The 21,357-nt window shown below is 34.0% G+C and overlaps 1 protein-coding gene across 1 annotated transcript in view; it reads right to left on the reverse strand.

The window, feature by feature from the left end:
- Positions 1–13,636, reverse strand: part of LOC129229895 (guanine nucleotide-binding protein G(o) subunit alpha) — a 118,534-nt gene extending 104,898 nt beyond the window's left edge. Inside the window, exon 1 of the mRNA XM_054864276.1 lies at positions 13,599–13,636. Within this exon, the coding sequence (XP_054720251.1) occupies positions 13,599–13,603 (5 nt within the window). The 5' untranslated portion in view covers positions 13,604–13,636. The remainder of the gene's footprint in view (positions 1–13,598) is intronic.
- Between the last annotated feature and the right edge of the window lie 7,721 nt (positions 13,637–21,357).

Here is a 21,357-nt window from a genome sequence, read left to right on the forward strand (position 1 = left end):
TAGTAATAAACTGAAATTTATGCACGATTATTGATATATCCCCAGTTTTGCCGACATTTCAAATCCCCCCCCCCCTTTAATACATGAAAAGGTTTGACTAAAACTGAAAAACAAGGGGAGACAAAACTTCGTGTCGGGGAAACTAGGGAAACACCCGATTATTATTTTAATACTCAAATGCAAAAATAATTGCACAAACAATTTTATTTTACACGCAGTTATTTCTGTGATAATGAGCAACAATAAATGCACCGCTGTAAACTAGATTATAAGCATAATTATCTCTTTATAGTAAACTAGCAGTACCCGCACAGCGATGCCCTTGCTAAAAATTTAATAGAAGTCCGTTGAATAAAAAGAATTGACGCTCCCTTCCCCTCTAATGTGAAATAGTCATTTTTCTTTGTATAAAATGCGTACACAACCTTTAAAAAAAAAAAAAAACTATTTAAGTTTCTTTGGAATTTAAAACTTTTCGTCAAATGATTAAATTAGAATTACATTTGCTTTAAAACTCTATTTAGCGAGTGAAGCGGTTTTATAGTTTCAATTTAAATTATTTCGCCGAATAAACAAAAACAAAAAAAATAATAATAATATCTTTCATATGTAAAAATGATTCCGCAACTCTATTGTTTATCTCAAAACTTGCCCAGCAACTGCGCTATCATAATCGATCCGTCTAACAAAAAAAAAAAAAAAATCCCGTGGAACATTCAAAAATCGTCGTCAGAAAAAAAAAAGAAAGAAAATGTCGTACATTTCACTCGGATGAAAAGAAATCAAAAGTTTCTTTTCTTTTAAAACAAATCGCCAAAACAATGATTTACATTAACGGTTCCCTTAAAACAATAATAATAGGCTGTACTGTTCAGCGCCTAAGACGTCAAGCGACCATGCTACCGGAACCCAGCTCTTTTGCGAGTGAAGCGGATGTTTTTTCTTCGGCAATAATAAATATTTCGCCAAACAAACAAAAAGGTATAAAATCGCATTAACAGTAACTTTCAAATCTTTATATATTAAGAGCTGCGTTGCCCGGCTTTGCCTGGTCTACCTTGATGCTACCGGAACCCAGCTCTTTTGCGAGTGAAGCGGATGTTTTTTCTTCGGCAATAATAAATATTTCGCCAAACAAACAAAAAGGTATAAAATCGCATTAACAGTAACTTTCAAATCTTTATATATTAAGAGCTGCGTTGCCCGGCTTTGCCTGGTCTACCTTGATGCTACCGGAACCCAGCTCTTTTGCGAGTGAAGCGGATGTTTTTTCTTCGGCAATAATAAATATTTCGCCAAACAAACAAAAAGGTATAAAATCGCATTAACAGTAACTTTCAAATCTTTATATATTAAGAGCTGCGTTGCCCGGCTTTGCCTGGTCTACCTTTAGAATAATGTGTTAAGTGACATATATTCAACAATCAAGCTTAAATAAAAGAAAAAAAAAACACCATGCAAAATTACCCTTCCAAACAATGACGACAGATATTAAAATACTTTTAAGAAATTAAAATGCGAAAGATGGCTTTTAAAAGCGTAACCATGGAAACATGAAATAAAATAAGTTTGAGAAATTAAATGCCAAATAAGGAAATAAACAATGGATTCAAAAAGCGTAACCGAGAAAACGCGAAAATAGAATAGTTGACAACTTGAATCAAAATGACATATTTCGAAATTGATTTAAAAACGCTTGTAAGTTTTTTTCTTTTAAAGTTAAAAGCTAATTTTTTCGATCAAAGATCGAGAGAGATCTGGAGTAAAAAATGTCGCTTTTTCCAATGGTGTCCAAAAGAAAACTGTGGGACAATTCCTTCACTTTTTATTCATAGATTTAATGAAGAAAGTAGTGCCTAAATTACAGCTAAACCTAAAAAAGTTCGAGCTAAAAATGCAAATTACTCCCACCGTAATTAAGTTTGAGCATTGAAACAAATTGTTCAGAACGCGGAAAATTCTACTCTTTTCAACGATACACAATATTAATATGTTAAAGTAATTTTTCACCCCTTTAATAGCCAATAATAGGCAACTTACCTGAAATTTGGGCCTAAATTGGAATAAAAAAAGAACTATTTATCGGATTTTTTCGAATTATAGCCTACGTTGCTCAGTAAGAAAGCACCTTTCATGTAGCGAAAGAATGTTTCAAATAGGTGCAGTGGTTCCGGAGATTACCTCGAACATATAGGGTCTGGTGGGGGAAAGTGGTCAATGGGGTAAAGTGGTCATACATCAAATAAATGACTATAGCTTGGAAATAAATGTTCGAATGAATGTGAAAATTTTATTTTAGATTCGGGGAGTTAGAAACTACATTTTTAATACAAAATTTCCAAACCTGGCAAAATTTTATTTGGTAAACAAAATATTTTGTGTAAATATGAAAATTTTAAAAATCTAAACACCTCTTTTAACTTCTTTGGGAAATTTTGTCTGTTAGAATTATGAACAGATTGACGGCACAGGAAGCTTCCTACATGTCTTAAGATCGCTTACTCATTAGCAGTTAGCTGAATATATTTTAGATCATTTTTTAGAACAATTTCAGTAAGATGGGGTAAAGTGGTCATAATATTAGGCTTAACGAATATTGTTCTTCTAATGTCACTTAAGAGTTATGTATAAGGCAGATATGAATTAAATATTAATTTCACTTAATATGTATTGTTTTTACCGTAAATGGGGTTAAATATACGAGTATATACGTATGCATACGCATATACTCGTGTAGGCACGTATACAAACGTATTCACATAAATGCACCAATAAATACGTATATGGGTATCTGCGATATGGGTATTTTTTATCTATGCAGACGACTATGCAAGTATATACTTGCTTTTACTCGTATGTATACGAACACTTATATACTCAGGTAGACACGTATATACACGTACGTACTCGAGTAGATACTTACATACAAGCATATGACATACAAGTATACAGGGTTAGTTTAAACTCTTGGGAAAAATTTTACCAGGTGTTAGAGGGGAGGATAAGAAGCAAGAATCCCAAGGCACATATGGTCACAAACACAATGCTGACTCGCTACATGCACGCAAAGCCAAAGACTGATGGATGCAAAACAGGTCACAAATTTGTTACACTAAGACAATTTTGCACAACATTTTAGGCTGCAAGAAGGCTTTAAAGCGATTGAAGAAATTTGCGGCCTGCAGCTGTAATGCATGCGTCGCAATCACAAAGCACTCTCTGTTTTAATAACGAGACTTTTTAAAAACTTTCATCCATCGCTGCGCCTTTGTTGCGATGCGTGTATTAGAACCACTACGGGCCGTAACTTTTGAAAAGTGCTCTAAATATTCTTAAAAACTAAATTTTGAGTAAAATCATCTTTGTGTAAAAAATTTGTGACCTGTTTTGCATCCATCAGTTTCTGGCTTTGTGTGCATGTAGCGCGTCAACGACCATAAACTCCTTATTATTCTTTGCTTTTTATCCTCACTTCTCACACCCCTTAGATTTTTGCTCAAGAGCTTGGATTCACTCTGTAGGCATACATGTATGTAAGCGTATATACTCGTGAATACATATATGTACTGGTTGACGAGTATGTACGGACACATAAATGTACGTATATACGTTTTTTCAGGTATATAATTGTGTTTACACGTATACATACGTATATACTCGTGCTTCCATATATACGTGTATATACGTGAGTAGACACGTGCAAACACGCACTGGATGAATCCACGAATTAACTCGTGTATACCCGTAAATACATTTATGTACAGTTATGTATATACCCACATGTACACTTGTACATATATGCGTATATACGTCTACAATACACATATAAACTCAGGTCTGCACGGTATCTACTCATATATGAACGTGATTACTCATGTTTACACGACACGTATATACTCGTGAATACACGTATATATTAGTGCATATACTTATAACCATAAAAATAACTGAAATATACAAATATTAGGGTTATTTAATACGGTTTTGCATTTATTTTTAACTATGACCACTTTACCCCATGCTATGACCACTTTCCCCCATCCCATGGGGTAAAGTGGTCATAAATACAAAGGGAAAAGAAAGTGTTATAAAACAAACTAAATCAATATTTTTTTTTCTAAACTTCAGTGTACTGTGTTCTTTAATAATGCAATGTAAAATAACAACAAAAAAAGTTGAGGTGTTTAAATTATTTGTTGTATTTATTATCCACCAAAGTTGAAAACCTACGATTTTATGACCACTTTACCCCACCAGACCCTAAACACACAAAAATCCGCCCTCTCTCTTTATAATATTAGTATAGATAAAAGTAGGGTTTCAACGAAGTTCTGGAAGGAAGTCTGTGGCGAACATGCGTCCAGAAGACCCCATAGCACCTATAGCCTTGAAATTTTGTACAAAATTACTTCGAGCCCCTGGATGTGCACCTGGGTTTTTTTTTTTTTTAAACTCGAATTAGTTTTTTTGTAATTAATTTTTTAAGCTCAAATTTCGCGTAAATTGCCTATTATTGCCTATTAAAGAGGTGAAAAATTACTTGCACATATTAATATTACACATCGTTGAAAAGGGGAGAATTTTCCGTGTTTAACGCAAATTGTTTCAATGCTCTAGCTTAAATATCGCGGGAGTTTTTTGCGTTTTTAGCTCGAACTTTTTTAGGCTTAGCTAAAATTTAGGCACTACTTTCTTCACTAAATCTATCAGTAAAAAGTGAAAGAATTGTCCCACAGTTTTCTTTTTGACACCACTGAAAAGAGCGGCTATTTTTACTCCAGATCTAACTCGACCTTTGGTCAAAAAACTAAGTTTCTATCTCCAAAGGAAAAATGCTATAAGCCGTTAAATAGTACAGTGCAATTAGACATGAACCCCAACATCCAAAGTAAAAGTTTCCCGTACACTCCAAATTGTTGTATACTGTCCCCATATTGTTTGGTAAAAAGTTACACCGTTTTCAACGTCGGGTTTCGGGGGGAGGGGGAAGAAGTTGTTAAATTAGTAGTTTTTACCAGTTTTTTTGGAAATATTTAAAAAACTATGGCGTTTAGCGCGAAAAGTGTAATGTACAAAATAATCTACACTAAATTACGAACAAAATGGTTCTAAGCATTATTTTGTCGAGTGAACGATTCCAGAGTTACGGCGGGTGTAAAAGTAAAAAATTTTCGCATTTTAAAGAATTTTTGGAAAATGCAATTCTAACTCCTCCGTAAACAGAAATAACTAAACAATTTTATTAAAAAGTAATATTGTACAATCGTATTCTAGTCTAAAAGAAACTAAGAGGCACCACATGGAGTTAGAAATGTAGAAATACTGGGAACGAGAACCGGTTTTCTGCAATTTGCGTGAACTGTGATAAAGCACTTGAAGTTAGACTACTAGCTTCAAAAAAGATTGAAAACAAAACATTCAGAGATAGACTAGAAAAGAAAGTTAGCTATTCAGTCTCTAGCCTCTATTACCAAGTCTATGACAATTAGCAACACCACTGTATGTGTGAACCCTAATACCAGGGGTGTTTGTGATCCGAAATTTCAGAAATTTCCGACATTTTTTGGTTGACAACACATTCTAAAACGGAAAAATTATTTTAAAAAATTAAAAAAAAAACTTGAAAAATAATTTTTATCTATGATTTAAATGATTTTTGTATGCATAATTTGAAGAGTTTTTACTGGGGAGGGAGAAGGGCCGAGCTTCCTCATAGTTTCAGAAAATTTCACACTGCCTTCAGAAAATTTTACTTGAGTCCACGTGCACCCCTGCCTAATACTCTCTCACATCGGATGGTGTGCACTGTAAGAAAATATGAGAGACTTTAAGAAATACTGTTTTTGCCACGAAAAAATATTCTAATAAGCGGGATATTCCAAAAACCGGGATAAAAATAACACATTACATTGGTTTGGTACATTGAAAATGTATTATATTAAGCGGGATATTCTTTTAACCGATATTCTAATAAGCGGGCTCGCCTGTATTTTAATTTGAATTATGTGCATATCCTCCACCCTTGGTTCCAGATTCAAATGAATCATCGATCACCCCTTATTTAGAAAAAGTGTCCTACATCATTGATGAACATCACCTTCTCATCGTGTTTTCTGACGTCTCCCAGCTACTTTCAGACAGATTTGCGAGCAATACATAAATTACGTAATTGCTCATTATAGGCCAGCAACTTGTTTTTGATGAATACGAGCAAGGAACCACAAAAGATGAAGAACAATTACGTAGATCACGTTCTACCACTAACATTGAAGTCAAAGTTGAAGACTCAATCGATCAACCAAAGTGAATTTCTAAGAAAAAAATGTGCCTTATTTCTCTCCTGACAATGTACTTGCAAAGAGGCGGTTGCACAGTTCATCAAGCATCGGGTGACGATGACTTATTTATATTTTTAACAGCGATTAATAAAGCTAAGAATGGAGTTGAAGCTTGCGTGATCGGTGATGACATGAACTTACTAGTCTTGTTGAATGTTCACACACCATCAGAAAACAAATTGAAAATGGTGGTACCAAAGAAAGACAATCAGCAGGAGAAGGTGTGCGCAGAAAAGTATTTCTTTCTTGCGATGTTTGGAGCAAAGAATACTGAAGATCTAGATAGCTTTCGCTACCAGTGTTACTTGCAGGCTATTGCAAAGCAGCCCATACATTCATTGTTCACACACACACAAGTTGGCTTACCCTCACTTCAACAGCTACCAGGCAGCATTCATATAGAACCTACCACCAGGTTCAGCAGCGGCTGGATGAAAAAAAGAATTTACCTCCAGTGGGGGTGGAAGAAGATTGGTGAATACCTGAGACCAATTACAACAATCTTATTAGTTGGCCCTCTTTGGTATAAATACCGGTGTCCATTTGGTTGCTGTCAGTTCTCTCACAACTTCTGGTTGTGCTGGTGAGCTTTTTGCACCGATGAAGAAACTCCATTGTAGCCTTGAAATAGTTATATGCTGTATTTTCTTCAATATTTGTGCTTTATTTACGTTGGTTTTTTCACTTTAATCAATTACAACAATGCCTTCTGCAACTCCCAAGGAATTACTTTCCCTCATAGTGCGCGTTTAAAAAGCCGAATGCGTCCATAACTGGGCGAGTGCAGAAGTAATGGTCTAAACTGCTCAAGCATGTACAGTAATTGTTCAGGTCTAGGAAGTAATAACAGGGGCACTTATATCATAGACAAAGATCTAGAAGAGGACGGTGGTATGCTTGAAGAGGACTGAATACTGGTGAATACTTTGCATCACAATATGTCGCATTCAACGTTCTACATTTTTATTAAATATTAGTATTGAACTCAGTTTACGAACGTCAAAAAGTTTGATAAAATATGGTTGCAATATACAGGCAAAAAAGCCTATTTTCTAAAGAAAAAACTTCAAAAGCAGCACTTATAAAAATGTTATTAAAAATGATATAACTATAAATCATAATTGCTATGAATTTTTATAATTTAAAATCATCTATGTTTAAAATATATTCATTCTTATTGCGGCATTGTCTAGAGAAAGTTTGGGTTTCTCCGTGCCGCAGATTTATATAACCACGGTCCATGAATGCTTTTTTCCCCTTAAAAGTAGAGCCCCTTGAGTAGGTTGTGAGGTTGTCGTTAATTCAAGGGCTAATCACAAACATACCACCGGCACCATAAATCGCAATTTGCTTTTACAAAACACTCCTCATACAAAATATTAGTTTCCTGAGTGATAGTGAATTTTTTCAGAGTGATACTGAATTTTTTTCCCGAAAAATCTAAAAAAATGCGAAAATTTTCTACTTTTACACCCGCTCTAACTCTAAAATCGTTCACTTAACAAAATAATGTTTAGGACCATTTTGTTCGTAATTTAGTGTAGATTATTTTGTATATGGCACTTTTCGCGCTAAACGCCATAGTTTTTTAAATATTTCCAAAAAAACTGGTAAAAACTACTAATTTACCAACTTCTCCCCCCCCCCCTCCCCCCAAAACCCGACGCTGAAAACGGTGTAACTTTTTACCAAACAATATGTGGACAGTACACAACAATTTGGAGTTGACGGGAAACTTTTACTTTGGATGTTGAGGTTAGACCTTTTTTCGGTCTATTTGCACCGTACTAAAAAATCAAGTTAGAATAATTTCACCTGCATTAAAATTATTGATGTTTTATTTGGCGCTGCCATTGTAACGTCTTTTCGATTCGCTTTTTTTTCTTTCTTATTCACAAACTTTAAGGGTTTCGATTTTAACGGAAAATCTTAGGCTCAACTCAATTCAAGCATCGAGCTAAAGAGCAAAATATATTACTAGAGACCACGAATATGAAAGCGACTTTTCAAACGTACAAAACTGTAGTTTTGCAATGCTCAGGAGTTCCTTAGCCCTTACGGCTCTGCAAGTTGGTATTTTTTATCCTTTTTGAGCTCATAATGTGTTTTTAATCTGTTTCTTTTTAATTAACGGTTTAAACCTTTGTGAATCAAGTAAGATTTCAAAGCAATCTTCGGGGGTTGGTGAGCGTTAGCGAGCAGGGGACAGAGCCCCTTAGTTTTGGTAAAAAATCAACAATAACAATAACAGTGAAGTAATAAACTACAATATGCACACAATTGTTGTTGTAATAATCAAACACAACACTCAATGTGCAGTAATAAACTATACGATGTGCATTTATGGCTGTAATAGCCAAATGAATCAATTATTATGTAGTAATATCCTACAATATACAAATAATATTAATAACTACAACTATCAACAACAACAATTACTGTATAATAATAGTCTGCATCGTGAATACACAATTATTGTTGTAATAATAGATTACAGTATTAATTAGGGGATAAACCAACTGCATTAAATGCACAATTATTGCTGTAATAATGAGTAGCAATAATTGGACAATAATAACAACTGTGCAACAATAAACTGCATTATGCTAAGAATTATTGTTGGAAATATCAACTACTACAGTAATAGTACAATAATGACTTCCATTACATGTACAATTTTAACTGTAATATTCAAGCAATAAACTACGGTATACCCGCAATTTTTGCTGTAATCATATACAAGAACAATAGTTTTGAAGTAATAAACTATATTCTACATAACTATTGCTGTAGTTATCAAATACAACAATAACTGCTATAATAAGCTACATTCTACGTAATTATTGTTGTGATACTCAAATACGACAATAACTATGTCAACGCAGACTGCATTATTCGTAGACATTTATTGTAGCAATCAATACTTGGGAAGTAATATATTGAATTGCATGCGTAGTTATTAGTCTAATTATCTTCTACAACAATAATTGCCTAAATTATACTCACAATTATTATTGTAACTATCAACATTAGTTTAAAAATAACAAACTACGTTATACTTTATCTACTCCAGCACTAATCTACATTATTATTTATAATGCTACAACAATAATTGTGCAGTAATGAGGTATATTCTACATAATTATTAGTGTTGTGATAGTCAAATAGATCAATAACTGTATAGCAATACGCACACTTATAATTTTAATCAATAATTTTGTAGTAACATACTACATTACATGCATAATTAACATTGTAATCGTCATATACAATAATAACTGTGCAGTAATGAACTTAATTTTACGCTTAATTATTGTTGTAATAGTCAGCATCAATTACGCAATAACAATCTACAACATATACACAATTACTGTGTAATTATCTACTACAACAATAATTGTACAGCAGTGATGTTCCCGTCAATTTTTCCGATGGTATACTCCCAGTAATCCATTACACACAGTATGTGTATGTGATCATATACATAATCTGTAATAATATGAAAATTTTTGAAGCTTGAGGGTGTACGTTATATGTCTAAAGAAAGTTTAAGAGTATACGGCGTATAAGGAGTATAACCAATGGGAACATCCCTATTGTGCAGTAATAAGCTATATTTTACATAATTATTGTTGTGGTAATCAAATACAGAAATAACTGTGAAGTATTAAACGATGCACACTTAATATTGTAATAGATTTTTGTGTTGCAATATACTTAATTTCACGCACAATTATTATTGTAATTATCATCATCAACAATGACTGTGTAGTAATAAACTAAATTTCAAGCGCAATTATTGTTGTATTTGTCAGCATTAATTGCTTAATAAGAAACTAAATTTTAAGCGCAATTATTGTTGTATTTGTCAGCATTAAGAAACTAAATTTTATGCGCGATTATTGTTGTATTTGTCGGCATTAAGAAACTACATTTTAAGGGCAATTCTTGTTGTATTTGTCGGCATTAATTACGTAATAACAAACTACAGTTACTGTTGTAATTATCTACTACAACAATAATTACGCACTTTATGCTATATTCAACATAATTATTGTTGTAATAATCAAATCGATTACTAATTAACATATTATGTACAAATTTATTGTTTTAATAGTCTGTATTAATTGGGTAATAATAAACTACAATTATTATTGTAATAACAATTACAACAACAATTGTACTTTTGTGCAGTAACGAAATATAGTGTTCCCTACAAAGCGAGACCTCCAGTAACAAAGGGACTGCGTAAGGCTCGTTATTAATCAGGCAGTGTGGGCGGTCATTAAATGAGATTTCCACAGGTAACTCCCTCCTCCCCACCAAGAAAGAAGAGTCAGTAAAGTTCTGGAAAAGCGGTGTCAGACTACCGGCACTGCATCCCGGCCGAATCTGGATGTTGCATTATCTCAACTGTTGCACCATTCTTCCCGTCTCCCGGCCACTGCACATGCGCATCCCTGCCACGCCCTTCTTTCCCTCTCCCCCCGAGAGTGGACTCGTCCCGATCGAACGCTCTCGTCCACCCCATCCCCTGCCCCTCACACGTGCTCCTTCTGCGGATGGTTTCTCTGGGAAAAAAGGGGTTCTGACGACTGTCACTGCTTTTCGAAAATTCGTTCGAATTTAATTAATTTATTAGTGAATATACAGTAAAAAACTCGATACAATACTTGAGGGAGCAACTCAATTATCGCAGAATAAGGAGATATCGTGGTATCGAGAGGGAATATGCTTTTAATTTAAAAGATAGTTTGTAGCTGACTGGATAAGTTTATAACTTTTTTTTGAGCAATCACGATTGCTTATTGTTCTCATTTGACTGTTTTTGGCGTCCTTTGATTTTATTTTCCCACCGCCACCCTCTGCAGCACCGTCGATGGGTCCTCACGATGCTGCTCCTATAGCGAAAGCCGTCTCCAGGTTGCATCCATGTCCCACACACACGCGCATACATATACAACTACACGCACACACACAAACACACACACGCAAACACATACACACACAAAAACATACACACATTTTCATGCCTGGACACAAACACATATGCCTACACACACATACACATACCCCCCCCCACACACACATTCATATACACAACTACCCACACCCTTATGCCAGCACACAGACACAAACACACATGCCTACACACACATACACATAACCCGTACACACACAAACACATACCCCCACACACAAACACACACGCCTACATACACACACTCGTGACGTAGGTTGCCGTAGCTGTCAACGTGTTAAACAAATTACGAGCAGTTCATTGGCTGCGGGGAAAATGGGGGTATTCACTACATGAACTATCCCAGTACTTTTACTTCTGGTGCAGAGAATTATATTTAATCTTAAACCACTTACATAGTACTAGCTGCGTTTCCCGGCTTTGCCCGGTCTATTTTGAAAACAAAAATTGTGTCAAGTGACGTATATTCAACCATCAGGCATAAATAAAAGGAAAAAAAATCAAAATGCAAAATTTCCCCTCCAAACAATGACGACAGATATTAAAATACTTTTAAGAAATTAAAATAAAATGAGAAAGATGGATTTAAAAAACGTAACCATGGAAACACAAAATAAAATAAGTTTCAGAATTGAAAATGAGAAAGATGGAAAAAAATGGATTCAAAAAGCGTTACCGTGGAAACGCAAAATAAAATGGTTAAAAACTTGAATAGAGAACAAATTTTTGAACTTCATTTAATTTGCTTGTAACTTTTTTTCTAATGGAGATAGAGGGTTAAACTTCCGACCAAAGGTCGAGTTAGATCTGGAGTAAAAAAGGTAGTTCTTTTCAATGGTGTCAAAAAGAAAACTGTAGGACAATTCCTTCACTTTTTATTGATTTATTTATTGAAGAAAGTAGTGCCTAAATTTCAGCTAAGCCTAAACAAATTCGAGCTAAAAACGTAAATAACTCCCGCCGCAATTAAGTTAGAGCATTGGAACCAATTGCGTAGAACGCAGAAAATCCTTCCCTTTCCAACGATATATGATATTACTAATTGCGAGTAATTTTTCATCCCCGTACTCGGGAATTTATCTGAAAATCGGGCCTAAATTGGAATAAAAAATGAACTATCCATCGAATTGTTTTCGAACTGGTCTGCAAACCTTCTCAGGACTTAAAGGAACAAATTTTGAAAATTTCAGCGAAATCTGCCGGGTAGTTCCGAGTTTTGCGAGTTCAAACAAACAGACGCTTTTTGGACACTTCATTTTATACTATGTAGAGATTAAGTACCCCTAGCATTTTTCCTAGTATTAGGGAATTGAGAACAACATGCGAGACGTCATGAAAAGGGCGATTACCGAAAGTAAGGCTCATATTAAATCGAAGTAAAGCATCAAGTGCAGAAATTCTTGAGTTATTCATTCGGCATTAGTAGAATTTATGATTCACTCTCAATGATTATAAATTCTACTCTGTAAAGGTAAATATGGGAACAGATTTGGTGCCCTCCAAATTTTGGAGACTTGGGCCCGTGCCCCATGTGCTCTGGCTCATAATCACTAAATTTCATACACGTCTGACATTCCTTCGCACTCAAGACATTGCAGTTCACGTAAAATCGAAGTAAACCATTTCAGAGATCTTCAGCTACTGTCTGACCATCGATTACATGGAAAGGCCGCCTATAAATTCCGGTTTATAGGCGGAAATGGACGTATCTATTAATTTATAGGGATGTTAGTTGGTTTGTTTCATATGTGCACTTTTGAGTCCCTTTTATTTAGCCTTAGTTTTGTAAAAATGAAAGTTAGCTCACAGCAACATTTTTTTAATCTAAAGTATATTTAATCTATATTCTCACGGCAAAAATTAATTGATTTATTTATTCACAACAAAGTTTTGAGCTTATCATTTTGATTTTACGCTCCTAAACGAAATGAAAATATTTTAATTTCTTTTTGCTGTTTCCATGGTAACTATTTTTGTTTCCCCTTATTTTATCTTTGAGAATGCAATAAATGAATAAGGCACTAGTGACATTATAAAACGCGTGCATCAAAATCCCATCGTTATTTTCCCTTCTCATCTGCTAGATTCATTCAGATGGAATAGTCTTTACTTGGCAGACTGCCAAATTATATACAATCCATGGTCAAACAGTAGGTACTCATTTGACATATATATAATTTGTGATTCACGCTAAATGATCAAAACGATTAGCAATAACTTCAGTGACACACAGCAGGAAAGGCTTAAAAAAGGAAAAATTTCGGAAAAAAGCCACTTACTTCATTTGTTTAACAATAGTGCTTTTTCCGGATTCACCAGCACCTGAAAAAATAAAAGAGTCAGATAACATTGCCAAAAAAAACAACATTGAAATGCAGATAAATAATCGAAGCAGTTAGAGAAACATTGTTAAGCACCCTGGTAATTGCAAAATTAATTTGCCTTTTTACTTCCTTTTACAAAAAAGGAAGTATTGTATTCGCGAAAAAAATTTCACTCAAAAATCGGCCTTAATTTCCATTTTGCTCACCCCCGAATGAATGTTGAGTTTATTTTTCACACACGTGGATATATGTCTAGGAACGTACACACACCCGAAATATCCATTTTGACGATCCCCGAGTTAATTACATCGAGTTGTCTCGTGACGTCTGTATGTACGTATGTGTGTATGTATGTCGCATAACTCAAGAACGGAATGTTCTAGAAAATTGAAATATGGTACTTAGGCTCCTAGTGGGGTCTAGTTGTGCACCTATCTTTTTAGTTGTATTCGGATGCTCCAAAGGGGGTCTTTTGCCCCTTTTTGGGGGAAATCATTGTTAATTTCAATGTAAGCTCAAGTGGTGTTATAATTTGGCGGACACTTGGCAATGTATCGCCAGTATTTTGGTTGCCAAGTTTTGTCGCCAAGTTGGCGACAAACACAAAAATACCATCATCGAGAAAAAGCAGTTTAAAGTTTTTCTTTTGCATTAGAACACATAGCGAGCATGGCCTAAAACCACTCATTACTTTTTGAATATTTGAACTAAAGCAATGAAACTTTTCCCCTGTGTTCAGAATAGTTTTTAGTTTTGAAATAAGCAATAAAAATTGTTTCATCATTTTTGAGGTACTGTAACCATTTAACGAAGCAATTGCCTGTTAGGTGATATTGAGACAGTTGAAATTTTTATCCTAACGCCAGAGGATGAACCCTAAACTCCAGTAGATAGCGTTTATTGTTGACCCCTTTTTCGTTTCTTCATTTCCCTAAAATGACGATCTCACCAATAAAACAGTTAAGTTACCGGATCCAGTTCAGCCTTGGCAAAATTTCCCCTGCATGTCAAACATTACCAAAAAATGTTGGCAAATTATCATGCCGTGGCGCGAGTTTCATTGCTCATGACGTCAGGAGCGTTACTCGATCATTTTTTATTATGTACATGAAGATGTGTAAATTTCATGCATCCATTAGACTATATAATGCCTCACATTACATGTTTTACCGCCCATTTTGTAATCATGAGTTACTTGACGTTATGCAAAATCGCGCCAAGAAGCATTTCAAACGAATTATTTACCTTTAATGCAGAATCTAAAATTTCAGACCTTAAAATAAAAGCGAAAAAAATCAGACGTCTCTCATTGATTTTTGAAGGTAATATCATCACAGATGACGTCACGCAAAAGCTTGTTTACATTGTGAGGGAGCAGCCAAAGTTGAAGTTTGACTCGATGTTTTTATTTCTGAAATGTATTTTCCTAATGGTTGAAATTCATTAAGTAAAGCAACTATTACTATTAGTCGTCAAAATTTAATAAAGATAACTATTAGAAACTGAAATTTTTCTAGGTTAGATGATTCTAACGAAAGGAACTTCATTATCAAAGTGGGCTATTTTTAAATGCAGAATTTTTTAAATTTAAAAATGGAGTACTTTCGTAATGAAGTGTTCTTATTAGTTAAAAATGTTAATGCGAAAGATCTAACCCAAAGAATTTCTTATCAGATAATCAATAATTCAAACAACAGTTGAAGAAATGATATATCATTTATGATTGATCTGTTTTGTATAAACTACAGCTCAACTTCTGATTTTTCAGAAATGTTAAGCGATTTGGAACGAATTTCTCATAAACAGATTGAAAACCGCTACCCCCCTCCCCCTCAAAACAAAAGAGGAAAAAAAAACTGTTTTAAAGCAAAATCCATGATCACCATTGAAAACGACGTGCGAGTGACAACAGCAATATTATTGTGAAAATTGCTCAATCAATTGACAAGATTGATTGCACATAGCATGAAATTGAGATACCAGATGAATTTAAATTGAATTTGAATGGAAGAATTAACAAAAAAAGGAATGAAAAAATGTAAAGAAGGTCGAAAATCGATTTACTATAAAAGCAACTCGATCCAAATAATTTTAAAGCATAAATAGATCGAAAATTCAGCTAAATTAATAAAGAAAACAAAAATGAAGTCCTACATCCGTATTTACTTCTATAAAAGTGTTTATTTGTTAAGTATTTACATACCCGGTCCGACAATGAGAATAATAATGAACAATTCCGTAGGTAACTGACTGATATTTTTAAAGCAAAACATATACAGTGGCTCCCAAAAGTCTTCGTACACCTACGACTTTCAACGAAATAGGCCCCAATCCATTGGTTAGAATTAATATTTCGGAATAGGTATTTAATTATAAGATCTATGATCAACTTTTAACAAAACTACATGCAAAGTTTTAAAAAATATCAAAACTTAATTTTTTAAATTTCAAAAACCAAAAAGTGCCGGAAATTTTATCTCCCAAAAGTCTTCGTACACTTTATAAAATGTCTATATATATTATTGAATAATCTAACTTTTGATTAAGTTATTAATTAGTAGAGTATCATACAGTATTCATAACACCTTTTAAACGTCTGGGAATAGATTTCATTCTTTTTCTTTCTTTTTTTTGCGTAATTTCTGAGTAAGTGTTCAACCACACTTCGAGTCTCACTGTTTCTTGCTCTATTTTCGTCTTAAAGCTCTATTTTCGTAATCTAGCCTCCAGATATCTCTAAATACGTTACATTAAGTTAAAATCTGGAGATTGAGGGGGTATTTTCTAAACTTAAGGACAATTTTCGAGACACTAGACGCAAACGTTGAAAACCGTGTGCTTCTTATCGTTATCTTGATAAAAAACAAAGTTGTTTCCAATAACCAAATTTTTGGCTAAGAGTTCAAAATTGGTTTTTAAAATATTTAAAGGAACAGCATGATTCATTATTTCATCAAAAAATTACAAACTACAAAGTCCTGATGCTGATATGCACCCTCACGCTAGAACACCTCCACCGTCCTGATAAACTGATCCAAATAAGTTCTTAAGATTAAGCTCCTAATTTTTTCTTCTACTTACAGTTACACAACAATTAAACCAAAAATGTTGAATTAATGTTTACCAGTAAGTAAGACATGATTCTAAAAACGATTTTAGCTTATTTATCATTGATTTTGCGACGAAAAGCGTAAGCTTTCTGTTTTACGCACGACCAAGAAAATTTCTGCGGGAAGAGGTCCCATTTATTCCAGATAATCAGAGAACTTTGCGAACAATTTTAGGTGAAAATAAAATGTAAAATGTTTCATTTAACTCTGCAGAAACTTTTACAGCACTCAAATGTGTATTTTTCATAATTTTTTTAACTTTAAATCTCCATCATGTTTTATCAACTTTGCCGGTTGAGCTTTTTTTACCTTGTTTTCAGTCCGTTTCCTCTCTTTAAAGCATTTTATCAAGCACTTTACTATACAAACAGATAAATCAACTAATTTAGAGACATTTCAAACCAATTTACCACTACTGTGGGGAAAGAAATTCAAATTTTGAATGGTGTTTGCCGTTTTTTACTAATACCAGCCTTTTTACAGTAATAAGCACAATATTAAGGAATAAATAAACAAAAAAATAAAGCCAAATGACTTATAAGGGTCAACACAATGCAAAAATATTAATAAAACGACATATGATAATTTCAATCATGAATTTATTCAAAAATATTTGAGTGTACGATGACTTTTGTGGCGTGTTATTTCTCTGTCTCTTCGTTTTCTGACCCATTTCGAAAAAAAGATCCATCAATATTTTGAAAAAACCAATAGGTTGTATTTAGAATGACATAGGAATGATGTGAAAAAATATTGGACTTCATATTCGAATTCCGTTTCGAGTTATTTTGGTTTTACTAAAAAATTTCAAAGTGTACGAACACTTTTGGGAGCCACTGTAAGTAAATATTTTGAACAATGAAACGTAAAATATAGAGTAGACCAAGGCACATTTACGAGGATTTTCTTCAATGAGTTTTCTAATTTTTGGGTTTGAACCTAGAAGGTTTTAGACATTGTGGTTTTATGAAGCAGTTAATGAAGTCAAAATTTGTATATTCAGTTGTTGCTCAGTTTGTGTTTTTAACCGTAAAAAAATGTTTTTCAAGTTCAAGTCGGATGCTTCCCCCGAACACGGGAAAGTTTACGCATCGAGTGGGGCACATTTACGCACATTAAAAATGATACCGAGGAGTAAGTGAAATAGATATTTAACCAAATTTAAATATTTTATTTCCCTTAAAACATTTTAAGAATAAGAAAGTCTCAGGTAAATTATTGAAGAACATTTTATAGTCCTAAAATGATTGGATTATTGCTAATTAAAAATAGAAACTATATTATCATCTTCATCACTGTTAGATTTTACTAACGAAAATAAAGTATTTCTTTTTGCATACTTGTCATGGGACTGCGTTTTAACATCTAAGACATGGAAACCTGTCTTTTCCTTTTTTCGATTGGTTATGTATTTTCAAACCAAAGATTCAAGCACAATTTTCTACTTCGTAAAAAGAATCGTTCATTAATTTCCTTTTTACAGAGTGTACTAATTTTTCCCCTGTCCCAGGTTTTGGTATCATACTTTTTTCTTTAATATCTTCTATTTCTGCTTCAATAGAAACTTGTAAATTTTAAAGTAATTTCTCCTTTTTGTTTTGTTCTGCCCATTTTTTTTTTTCTTTATAGCTACTAACTGCTCTTGTCTGAGGGCTTCTTTAATCAGAGTATCAGTTAGGATTCTAAGCATCCTTATTTTTTTCCTTTCCTGGTTCTTAAGCTTTGGTCCTACTTTTCAAATGGTCTCAGATGGGGTAGTACACATGGGATGATGTGGAAGGCTTACTGAGAAAAATACTTGGGTTATCAATAAGCCTTTCATTATTTTGACATCTAACGTGGTTTTGTTAGTGATTTGAACTTAATGTCTTACTATCTTTAAAATAAATGTATTACAGGCTGAATAGTGTAAACAGTTAAAGCTAAACAATCATGAAGACAACACTATGATTGTAAGCTATAAGATACGAATCTTTTACTAAATTTAAAATGAATGTGGATTTTCAAAACTAAATAACCTGAAAATACTACGGATTTGAAACAGTACATAGCGAAAAAGGCGTCCGAGGCCTATTTAGAAGCAAGACACGGTAAGAACATGTGCGTAAATGTGTCCCTATGAAAATACGTAAACGTGCCCCGCAGACAAGTTTGGATTTATTTTTAACGTGCAGGAAAATTTAATAACTTTTCTGTCCATACAAATACAAATTTCAAAAAAGGATAAAATTCTGCTAATTTTTATATATTTATTTGTTTTTAACTGTATTATTTACTCACAATAAGCTTCAAAACGTTCATTGCAAAATTTACTCAACTTGGTAGAAAAAAGATTTCCCTATCCGCATGTTAAACCGAAGCTCGAATGATGCTCAAAAACTTGTGAGAATATTGGCTAAGAAGCAGCATCAATCTCATATGACTGTTCGCTGTCCAGTTATAATTCGTTTTGGAAAAAGGGCACTGCCTAAACGTGCCCAATGCGTAAATGTGCCCCTGTCTACCCTACATTGTACAAAAGATCTTTTCTCTTGGATTACGATACGTTTTGGGCTAAATTGAGTTAGGGGATAGATTTGCCTTGTTGCACGAATTTTTATCGCAATGAGTGTATGTACTCGTTTTGTATAATATAAAATTTACAACAAAAACATAACGAACACAATTTAAAAATTAGATATGATACACATATATCAGTATAAAGAACACTATTGATAACTAGTGTACTTGTTTTGAATGAAATAACATTGAGGTTTACAAAAAAAAAAACATAACATACATGTACAATTAAACCAGAACATAAAAGAGCATCTAAAAACAATAGTACTATGATTTTAAAATAGAAATTGATACATTTCGCTTTAAATCTTATCTTTGCTTTTATGAAAACCAAAATACTCAAAAATAAGTTTAGTCTAAACTTTTAAGTAGGACTTAATTTAAACTTTAATCTTCATCGATGATTTTCGTTTCGAAAAACGTCAATGAGAATACAAAATAAAATTAACAGAAGAAAACAGCATTTTGTCTTTAATAAACGAACGAAAGATGAAAAAAAGTGTTTACAATGTATAGCTGCATAATTGACAGTATTTTTTTTTTTTTTTTTTGAGCAATCACGATTGCTTATTGTTCTCACTTGACTGTTTTGATGTCCTTTGATTTTATTTTCCCACCGCCACCCACTGCAGCATCACCGTCGACCGGTTCCTCACGATGCCAAAGCCGTCTCCAGGTTGCATCCATGTCCTACACACACGCGCATACATACGCAACTACACACACATACGCACACACGCACACAAACACACATACACCTACACACACATACACAGACACATACACACAACTACCCACACATTCATGCCTGCACACAGACACAAACACATATGCCTACACACACATACACAGACACATACACACAACTACCCACACATTCATGCCTGCACACAGACACAAACACATATGCCTACACACACATACACATACCCCCTCCCCACACACACACATTCATACACACATTCATATACACAACTACCCACACACTTATGCCAGCACATACACACAAACACATAAGCCTACACACACATACACATACCCCCTACACACAAACCCCCCACACACAAACACACACGCCTACATACCCACTCGTGATTGCGAAAAACATAATTTGAATTCAAGATGTCAAAATTCCAATTTTTTTTTCTTTCTTTTTTTTTTTTTTTAACCAAAGTTGTGATGTCACACTTCTTGTCTCCGACCCTCTTCTCAAAAACTCTCAATTTTTTTGGACCTCACTCCGCCTCAAAGTATTACATTATTTGCGGACGACCCCCTAAAGCGTAGTCGACAGCTTAGATTCCCGTATTTAAAGGATTAATCCAGTGCTGTTTCCCAACTTTTTTATGCTCGCACCCGCTTTTTCATAAAGAAATTATTTTACCCCACATTTTCCATTTTCGAATAATCGAATTTTATTATTGCATTCCTGAAGTTACAATTTATTAAATGGATGACAAAAACAATACCTTATTTCACTTCAAAAAAATTTTATGCCCTAAAACATATTGTGATTTATTATTAAATTGCGATTTCAATATTAACAATTTTATTACATTTAACAACGCATACAAAACTGCAAAAAATAAATGTTCAAAATACCACATAAATGATGCTAATGCTTACTTTTGAGTGCGAATTTTCTAAAATTATGTGTCATTCTTAGTTTTATGTTCTTGGTGTGCTCGCCCCTCCCCCCACACCAAAAAAAGTAAGAGCGCACCAATACTATAAAAATCCCCCCCCCCAACAGCGAGCATCACCCCCCAAAAAAATTCTCCCTAAAATCTCCTAAACTCCAATGCCATAGTTTGCGCCTTGATCCCCCTTCCCCTTTCCGGTGGGACCCTCTGATGTGGGCGGTCAATCCCGAGATGCGAGCACCACAGCATTAATCAGTTTCTGTACATATGTTTTTTCCTTCGCATCGTACCGGTTCGGAAAAAAGCCAACCCATCAGGCAGGCGTCACGGATAGTTTAATCCAGGAGTTCTGAAAGTCCAAGCTACACCGAACCCAAAACCGGATTTTTTTTATTTTTTCAT

Source organism: Uloborus diversus, chromosome 9, assembly GCF_026930045.1.
Source record: "Uloborus diversus isolate 005 chromosome 9, Udiv.v.3.1, whole genome shotgun sequence".
Lineage (NCBI taxonomy): Eukaryota > Metazoa > Arthropoda > Arachnida > Araneae > Uloboridae > Uloborus > Uloborus diversus.